The following is a 10,079-nucleotide window of genomic DNA, read 5'->3' on the forward strand; positions in this document are numbered from 1 at the left end:
TCCCTAGTCAGTCGGGATCATACTTCCTCATTGAAGTACTAGGAGTAGAAAACTTCTTTGAAACCATCCCAAGTCAGTGCTTGCAAGTTCACTGACACTGATGCACTCTCCCACCAAAGTTTGGCGACTCCTGTCAGAAGGAAAGTGGCACACTTGACCCTGTCTGCGTCCATCAGCTCCAAAAACGCAAAAATGACTTTGATGGAATTATTCCATCCTTCAGCTATCATCGGGTCAGTAGTCTCTGAGAACTCCTTTGGATCCATCCTCTTAAACCTCTCGTAGACTGCCTCTGGTCTGGGCATCGCCCTTGTGTTTACTGCAGTCTGGTTCCCTGCAAACTGTGCGAATAACTGGGTCATTCCTGCAAGAATCTGAGCCTGTATATCTGGCAGGGAACGAGGAGGACTGGCCCTCTCCCCATCCTGAGGTTCTCTGTCCTCATCACCTGCTCCACGCACAATCCTACGTCTAGGAGGCATAGTGTTCCAAAATTTTCCCAACACGTAAACCCAATATGCATGAACATAATATTAATATCATAAGATGCACTAATTTTATTTTTTGAAATTAAACATGTACATGCTGAATTCATGACTTAATGCTAAATACATGAAAGAATTTAAAACTTTAAAACTTACAGACTTGAGGTGTGACTTTGTGAGCTTCTCGAAACTGGCAGTAGGCATAACCCTTTACAAGAACACCGCTCTGATACCAACTGTAACGTACCGTACTTTTAAACTACTTTAAAATTTACGGAAAAATAAAAAATTTCTTGGATAGGAAATAAACCTTCAAATTTCGATTAAAATAAATGCTCATCCAAAAATATATGCGATAAAAAGATCACAAATAAAGTTTGCTAAAATACTTATTTAAACATCGTCAACAGTATCATGAACTCAGAGTATTTGAAACAATAATAAAGTTCTTAAAAACATAGGCGGTCCTCGGGTTTAGCCTCCTGCACAGACCGAGCCGGGTCATTGGTCCCCACCCCTCGTCTCCTCATATTCGTCCTCACCTGCATCAATCAAATCTAATGAGTATAAGACTCAATATGTATAAACTGGAGATAAAAAGTAATACATAATAAAACCTCATGCAACTTAAAAGTAGAACGGACATACATAAACTCTGAACGTAATAATATAAACAAGACGTGTCATCACATAAACATTCATAAACATACTTGCATCATACATACTGAACATCATAATCATTTTCCGTAGATATATGTTTCAAAGAAAGTGACCCATACATAATTGCGCCTGATCGACTAAACCAAAGTACTGGGCTGGAAGGGAAGATCCATTACCACATACATGAGATCCTATAGATCGATTAGGTGGCCCTAATAATTCGTTAGACTAAACAAAGTACTGGGCTGGATATTGAACCCGGATTAATCGATCCATTACCACGAATACATATAAATCATTTAAAATATATGCACGTTGAATGAGTTAAAATATTCCGTTGAAGCATTTTATCAAACACTTGGTGTACAATATTTTGGTATTTGAAGAACACATAAAATGCTTCAACAATGCATCTTTAAAACTATGGAAATCATAAGTAAATGTAATAAATAAATAGACACGAATTTGTTTATGGATGTTCGGAGATTTCAAACACTCCTACGTCACCCCTTCTTCCCCTTGGGAAGGATCCACTAGAAGACTTTGATTTATACAACACCTTGTACAAACCCATTCAGCTAGGACTTACCCACTGCCTAAACTGAACTCCTAGCACTAACGATTGTAGGCAGCACCTCACAATCAGCATATTGTTTAATGTCTCATATGCAAAGACTACATACACAAGTTTTACGTCTTTGTGCAAGACTCACTCAACTAATCTTTGAAATTCAACTCTCTTGTATATGTGTGAGTGATCGTGTGTGAGGAATATATCAGTTACAGTGTACATCTCAAATGTATCCTCACACAAGGGCTTGTGCTCTCAACTAGCTGATATATTCATGCTAAGTGCCCATGCTTTGAATCCACTTCCAAAGCTCTTGTTTGATCTTCAAGATGTTGTATTTATAGGCTCCAACACTGATATATACGTTAGACACAAGAATATGACCGTTTGAAAAGTTTCTTTACTGTTTCCGAGATTGCAACGGTCAAATTCAGCTTGCTGGGCATTTTCCCGAGTGGTCAACTGGTCAACTCTGGTCAATTCAACTGGTCATTCAGTCGGACTAGTTCAGTTGGTCTGGTTCAGTTCAACTGGTTCAGTTGGACTGGTTCAACTGGTCTTCAGCCGGTTCAGTTTCAGCTGGTGTGCTGAACTGATTTCAGCTTGTGCAGAACCAGTAGCGTCATCGTCATTTATCAGCATCATAAGCTTCGATTCAGACTTTGACTTATCAGAATGATTTGTAGATCTTTGTCTTAGCTTTCCAACGCATACTGAATCGCTTCGTTTCGATAACCGAGCTGAGAGATATGACCAAAATACGGCAGCTGCTCAAACACAACTGATTGCTGTTTTCGTGTGATCAGTTCGGTAATTGAGCGATCATTTAGACCATGATAACATCCGATTTTGCCCAACTGACGTGAAATACAACTTGTTCCAAATTGAGTTTTCCAATCAGTCCAATTGGCGGATTGTCATTTGGATCATCCAGTTGAGAGATATCGTCAAAAACCGAAGCTTGCCAGAAATTCAGTTTGTGCAAAATTCAGTTTCAGCTAGCTTCTTGTGTTTGCAACTTCACACTTGAGTAAATATGTTAGAAACACAATAACAAGTTTTGTTAACATCAAAATCAAGATTGCGAACTTGAAAAGTTCCAACGAATCCCCAGCCATGCTTTACCGGGTAGATTGGTCCCTTTCATGCTTTACTACTTTCCAATCCTGGTCTAAACCCGGTCATGCTTTACCGAGGTGGAGAGATCACAGGCCACGTTCACCAGCTTCCTAACCCATTCATTATTGGTCACAAGACATTTAGCGTACCTCAAAAATTAAAATACTTTCTTTTGCACGTCGAACATATTTACATAGCATTGAGGGTTCGTTGGATCTCGCTTGGGGCCATTGCTGCACATACTAACATGAGTTCAAACACTAACCTTTCATAACAAAGACGTATTACTCATGCTCACACACAAAAATGACCAATTTCCTTATGAAGTTCTAATTTTCTCGGGAATCAACCTCATTTAATCCTCGTACTAAACCATGACATCGAACCCCAAAACAAACCATATAAGAAAAGAGAACTTTCCCCAAAAATGGACGACACGGACCCCGTGTGTACATCCGGCTTCGGGTCCGTGTAGACTCTGGAATTTCACACCACGAAAAAACAAGGGCACGGCCCGTGTCAGGGTCCGGCTTCGAGTCCGTGTAGGCTTTGGAATTTCAAATTTGAAAGAACAAGGGCACAGACCCTGTGTCAGGGTCCGGCTTCGGGTCCGTGTACACTCTGGAATGGTAAACCAACGGAAATCCCTACACTTGTGGCTTAATCCTCCTAACTCAATTGTACGGACCTGTGAACCAACACCTCGAGACCCTTCCTAGGATGCTATGGCAATGACTCAAACTCCCATGAAGACTCAAAACAACGATACAAATCATACAACGGAACTCAAGCCGTGAACACGACATTTTGATACCAAAATGCTTCATATGACTTCTAATGCAAACAAGTTCCTATCGACGCTAAACAAAGCACCAAAAATCATCCCAACATCATACTCACAATAATTAAACGCAACAGTGATCACCCAACGGTTCCCAACGAATTCTGCAACAAATAAACTTCAAGAACACGTCAAGAACACTGTTTTCAGAAAATTATAGTTTGAGCAGTCCCACGAAAACAATCATAACTCACTTGTATCTTGTCCAAAATTACGAATGTACTGTCAAATCGAAAGTATAAAAATGTTCTACGTTTTACATGTTGAAATATTTTCTAGAAAATCAACCACAATTTCACAGGAATCGAAATGACAGCAAACACGTTTTTAGATCTAAAATTTTCAATCCAAAATTTAACCCAAACGTTTTTGCTCAAACTTTTCACAACATACGTCAATTTTTACGCATAATAAACATCACAACACATAATATGACGAGATCGATGCAGAACAAAAAGATTATACATGCCTTTTGATTTTTAAAGTTACCGAAACGACGATACCAAAGCGGGAAGGATACGAGGGTTGATCCGAGACGAACGTGGCACGATTTTCTTGAAGAAAAGTGGACTATAATCTGCTTGTAAAATATCAGAGGATATGGGCGGCTGCTCTTGGTTCTTAGAACCCTAGGCTTTTTCTCTCAAAAATCTGAAATGTGATTGAATGAAATGTGTGTGTGTGTCTCGTGAAGTGTCTGTGTGTGTGCGTGAGTTTAGGTAATTAGGGAGAATAAAAATTGTTTAATTACATAATTAAAAAGGTAATTAAAATACTAACTTCCTATTCACCTCTAATGTGGGGACCCGAACTTAATTCAATTCTTAATCACTTTCTGGGAATAATTAATCAATTAAAATAAACAGGGTCTAAATTTTTTTAAAAAAATACTAGAGTACGCAGCATATGAAATAACTCTTATCTCATTTACAAGATCACTATCCAGATCTAAGTACACGTCGTGTACAAATGTAAATCATAATATCTACTGTTTCTTCACTACAGCTCAGATGATGTAACAGATATACTCCTAAGTCCAGGATCTCCACGCTAATTGTCTTCTCTCATCCTCTTCTTTACCCTGATCCAGCCCCACCTGTTGTCATGCATACATACAAAATAAGACAACAGCCGGATAACTCCGGTGAGAAATATATCTTAGTATAAACAATGTAAACATGCAATCATATAAAAACATATACAAAAGCATCATGCAGCCAATCAACAAACATGTATGATATCAAAACTGTAAATCAACTAGTCGTATAGACTTGACTCAAACAACGTGTCGTCTCAGACTCGACTCATTCCTAATCTAGGGATCTCGGTTTTGAATATTGAGAATTATATCGAATCTCAGTCGATAGGAGTGACTCAACCCTAAACGGCATCGATATAATTCCTATATCCAGTGTCTGGGCGAAACAGCCACAGAATTGACGAATCAGTCAAGGATTAAGAGAATCAGCCAATAATCAGACGAATCAGTCAGGGACTAGGCGAATAAGCCGATAGCCAGACGAATCAGCCGGTAACTTGGCGAATAAGCCAATGACTAGTGAATCAGCAGTCAATACATGCATACAGTAACTAGGCGAATCAGCCGATGACTAGCGAATCAGTAGTCAATACATACATGGTCTATGAATCAATAGTCTACAAACATCAATCTCATCAATCGCAAATATCAATGCAATAATTAGAGTATGTGATTTAGGGAGACTAGAGTCAAACCTCACTCGAGTTGTGCAATCCCAACTCAACATTAATTTATAGTTTTATCTTCTCGCTCAGAAGAAGAAGAAGTCTCGAATCCAACTCTGTCCATTCCCAATCTGGTAATAATAATACCGAACAGACACAATATCAATATATGACTCAATTCGGAACATTTCTGATCAATATTCAAATCAAAATACGCTCTAATCGATGTCAATCAACATACGGTACACAATACAATCTAAATCAATACCGAATCTGATCAATATCAATCAACTAATGTTTTGACGGCATAACAATACAGTCTCGATAATCCCGTCAGTCCCAACATCACAGATATAATACCAGAACTCATTATCAGTATCAGTTCAACTCATAATCTCAATAACAATACAAATCTGATATGAAATCTCAGTCAAATCGATTCCGAAAATCATAACAATTACATACACTATCTGTTCTTCAGTCTGAATTTAATTATACGATGTCTATTATATCAAGAATATCATATATGATTCATATTCAATTCTGACAATATCATAATTTCAAATCATATCTAAACGTAATAACACTTACGTCCAGTTGTAGCCTGCGTTGACAGGAACTCAGTACTGTACTTATATTGAAAATCAAACGGACGGATCAAAATAAAAAAACGTAAGGATTTCTGGTAAACCTCCTCGACCTTTGCTCGTTTCTTTTTTTCTTCAGTCTTGATCACGTTTGTATGTATGTATATATATATATATATATATACACACACGTTGCACATGTAAGGGCAAGTGGCATGTTCTTGTTCTGCATGCCGCGTGCATATGCGCGCCCAAGATCCGCGCATATGCGCCGGAAGTACTGTCCGGGCTACTGGACTACTCGCGCATATGCGCGCACTACATCGCGCATATGCGCGAGACCTACTGTCTCCGCATACATCAACTCGCGCAGATGCGCACCTTGCTTCCACGCATGTGCGCGAGATTTTCTGGAATCTTATTTTTAGCTACTGGACACCTCGCGCATATGCGCGCCCTCACGCCGCGCAGATGCGCGGGGTCTTCTGCCAAAACCGCGCATGTGTGCGCACTAGATCGCGCATGTGCGCGCATGGCATTTCCCTCGCACATAATTCGCGTCTTTTCTCGTCTTTCTCGGTCCACTCCGTTCCGTCTATAATCACTTCAATTAATCAAGAACTCATCCCTGATTAATCTCAGATTACGGTAAATATACCCAAATCATTTCAGTTTACGATAATCAAATTCTCGAGCCTTACATTTCTCCCCCTCTAAGATATGATTTCGTCCTCGAAATCACAAGCAATCCACTCGTGGAATACAGATAATCATATCAGATCTCAAATCGGATACAAGAAGGAGATGTACATAAACTACAATAAACTCATATCAAATTCTGTCTTCCAGATAATCTTTTTGATGCTCTGTCAGCTCTATTGTAGTTCTATTTTGAATTATCTTTCATTCCCGGATCTTGACTCCAAACGGGAATAATCATTCGAGAAGTATAATATCATAATACAACTTTATTCTGATAGAATCAATCACAAACTATTAGCTATACAACATCCGTATATACCAATCAACAGTTCATAACAAACCAAAACCATCAGCTGTTATTAAATCTGTTTATCTCAGTCAAGAATATATTCATTCTTCAACCTTAAATACCAATAGTCATCGTCCGACGTTGGCTTGTTTAATGTCAAATTTCGAGCTATCTTCATTTGTTTCTGATTCCATCGCATTTTCGATATCAGATCTATGATCCTATCAGATTCAATCTCAAGTATCATCGAGATATAAATCCCCATACAACGGAAATTGACAGTTCTCACTGTACAACATCTCAAATGATGTCATCTCAATACTCATCTGATAGCTCTCGTTGTACGATAATTCATAAATGACAATCAATCATGTCAACTAGTGCTAAAATCCAGCACTATAGTTCCTGGATATTCTCCAGTATCAGGATAGTTCGCTCCGACTATCTGTCAATTTATATATGATCAATGAAAGAGTTTATTGTATATTCTTCCAAAAATACAAAATCAATCAAAAATCATGATAGGATATAGTCAACTTTGGCATTCAATACAATGTTACCCCTTTTCTGACACAAATCCCAATCGTCTGGTTGTATTTGTACGTCGTCCTGATACTCTTATTCGCATTCTATTCTGGCCATTGAAATCAAGTTTTTGAACAGTCTGAACTGCTGTAATTTTCAAAATAAACCCGAGCTCGACCTTGAACTATATATAATCTCAACAATATACAACCATCTGTATCAAACACGGATTCAGAATAACAGCAATATCGGCTCAGATTCTAAATATCAATCATCTATACTGATCTAATAAACGTATAGAACGTAATTTCTGACATTTATGACATTTATGAAGTTCTTCCATATTCAATGTCGTTCTCAGCCACTGATCACGGTCTCAATTGTGCTATAATCAGTCAGTATAGTGTCTTCAGATATCATAGACTCTGAATATAATTTTTCGTAATAGCGATTCATACCCGAACAATTCTGTATACAACAATCTCAGTTCCCAGAATATTCAATACCAATATCAACGGTTTGGTTCAATCATTCATACGCTGCGAATATATCAAAATATCATAGATAAAACGAGCATAACATCGTTAGAACACTTCTGAACACAGAATTTCTCATCTCATACTCATAACTGGAGCATTTCACAGAGATACATATAATCAGATGTAAATCTAACTCTCAGATAATAAATCTTCTAACTGATATTTCAATTTTTTTTTCAAATCAATTAGTATCACTCTGTACAGACTTCTAAAATAAAACCAGTACCTGGTATCACATCAAGGCTGAATCAATCTCCCTGATATAAGGCACATCCTGAATTTCATCTGGAAAAACTTTAGCAATTCTCCTGCTACTGACAAATCAGTCCATCATACGCTCAATTCCAGTACTCAACTGAATGTATAAGGAATAACTCCATCCCTTTCGATAATCATCGAATCGTAACTAATACGGCTATCGAAGGAATTCAAAATCGAGAATCCTTACCGTATATCATTCATTCTCCAGTCATTTCAAATCTGAATCTTACCATCTCCTGGCAAGAAATTACAACCTCTCTGTACTTGTTAGCATATCAGTATCAATAATGCGGTCAAAATCAGACAACACAAGTACAACACAATCTAATTTAATCTCATTCTCATCTTACTGTAGTATACAATATTTCACATAAATCTCTGATATCAACATTTCCCCCAAAAAGGTAAGGAATCAATACTACAGTGAAAACAGACCCAACAGATAAAACATATACCAATATAACTCAGTCAACGATAATCGTAGAAAATGCATTAGTACATATCAATACATATGCAACATAATCATAAAAGAATCAGTACCTGTCACTATATTATCAAGTGTGTCCTGGGTCTGTTCCTCGATCACTACCACCAGATGATCCTGCTCCCTGAAATCTTCGGGAACCTCTCTGTGGACAGACTCTAGCAAAGTGTCCAGATTGTCGGCAAATACGGCAACTACCAATTACTACCTTTGCATTGCTCCGTGGGATGTATTCCTCCGCACGTGCCGCAATAAACTCCAGTATAAATCGGACTAGAACCACTGGAGCTAGATGAAACACTCGGTCCACTTCCTAAATTCTTGAACTGCTTCTTTTGAGCTTTCAGTTGTTCTTTCTTCCCACCACTGTTGCCGCCAATCTCAACTCTGGAAGGCAATTGATGTGGTCTCGGTACCGAAGAACATACGAAGCTCCTTTTTGTCCCATCAGAACTATTTCTGCTCTTTTGGCTCGATTCAGAGTATCGGCGAAATTAATCGGTTGTTTCACATTTACCAACGTACGTATCTCCGGATTCAGTCCCTGGATAAACTGACCAGATATAGCTTCATCATTCCTAGCCACGTGAGGGGCAAAAGGTAGCAAGGTAAAGAACTGGGCCAAATACTCATCAACTTTCAACTGACCTTGCCTCAAATTTGCAAACTCAGCACCTTTATCCTGTCGGTATGATGTAGGGAAAAATCTTTGGTAGAATTCAACTTTAAAGATTTTCCACGGAATCACTGAACTACGCTGTTCCAGGGCTTCCTCAGTTACCAACCGCCAACTCCGTGCAACTTCCCGAAATTGATGTCCGATCAGTTTAACTCTACAATCATTTGTGAAACCAAGAAATTCAAATAACATTTCTATATCCTCTAGCCAATTCTCACACTGCCACTGGCAGTCTCCGTACCATTCAGAATCGGCGGTTGAAACGACTGAAACTTTTTCATCTGGGTTTCCATCAGCGTTTCTGATACATCCATCTGATCAGTCGAAGTACTACCCCTTTCTAGAATTCTTCTAGGAGGTATATCTGATGATCACAAGAATCAGTAATCACAGGAGATAAATCAATCTCAGTCCCTTTCTGATCAGCTTACCTCTGATCAAGAATTGCTTCTGATTCATTTTCAAATCAGACATATTATCAAATCATTTCAGATATTCAGGTAACATGTATTTAAAAACAGTAAATCATACTTAGCATGCTAGCATATACAGTGTAAAGCAACAGTATAAGAAATCACATGCTATCAATCAAAATCAGGTAAGAAAACTCAATCTACCCTACTCACTCTCCTC

At 38.4% G+C, this 10,079-nt stretch overlaps 1 protein-coding gene across 1 annotated transcript; it reads right to left on the reverse strand.

Annotated features, from left to right (window-relative positions):
• Positions 1-9,110: 9,110 nt before the first annotated feature.
• Positions 9,111-9,638, reverse strand: LOC140824232 (uncharacterized). Its single transcript, XM_073185828.1, has one exon. The coding sequence runs from the start codon at positions 9,636-9,638 to the stop codon at positions 9,111-9,113; it is 528 nt and encodes a 175-aa protein (XP_073041929.1).
• Between the last annotated feature and the right edge of the window lie 441 nt (positions 9,639-10,079).

This window comes from Primulina eburnea, chromosome 2 (genome assembly GCF_022965805.1).
Source record: "Primulina eburnea isolate SZY01 chromosome 2, ASM2296580v1, whole genome shotgun sequence".
Classification (NCBI taxonomy): domain Eukaryota; kingdom Viridiplantae; phylum Streptophyta; class Magnoliopsida; order Lamiales; family Gesneriaceae; genus Primulina; species Primulina eburnea.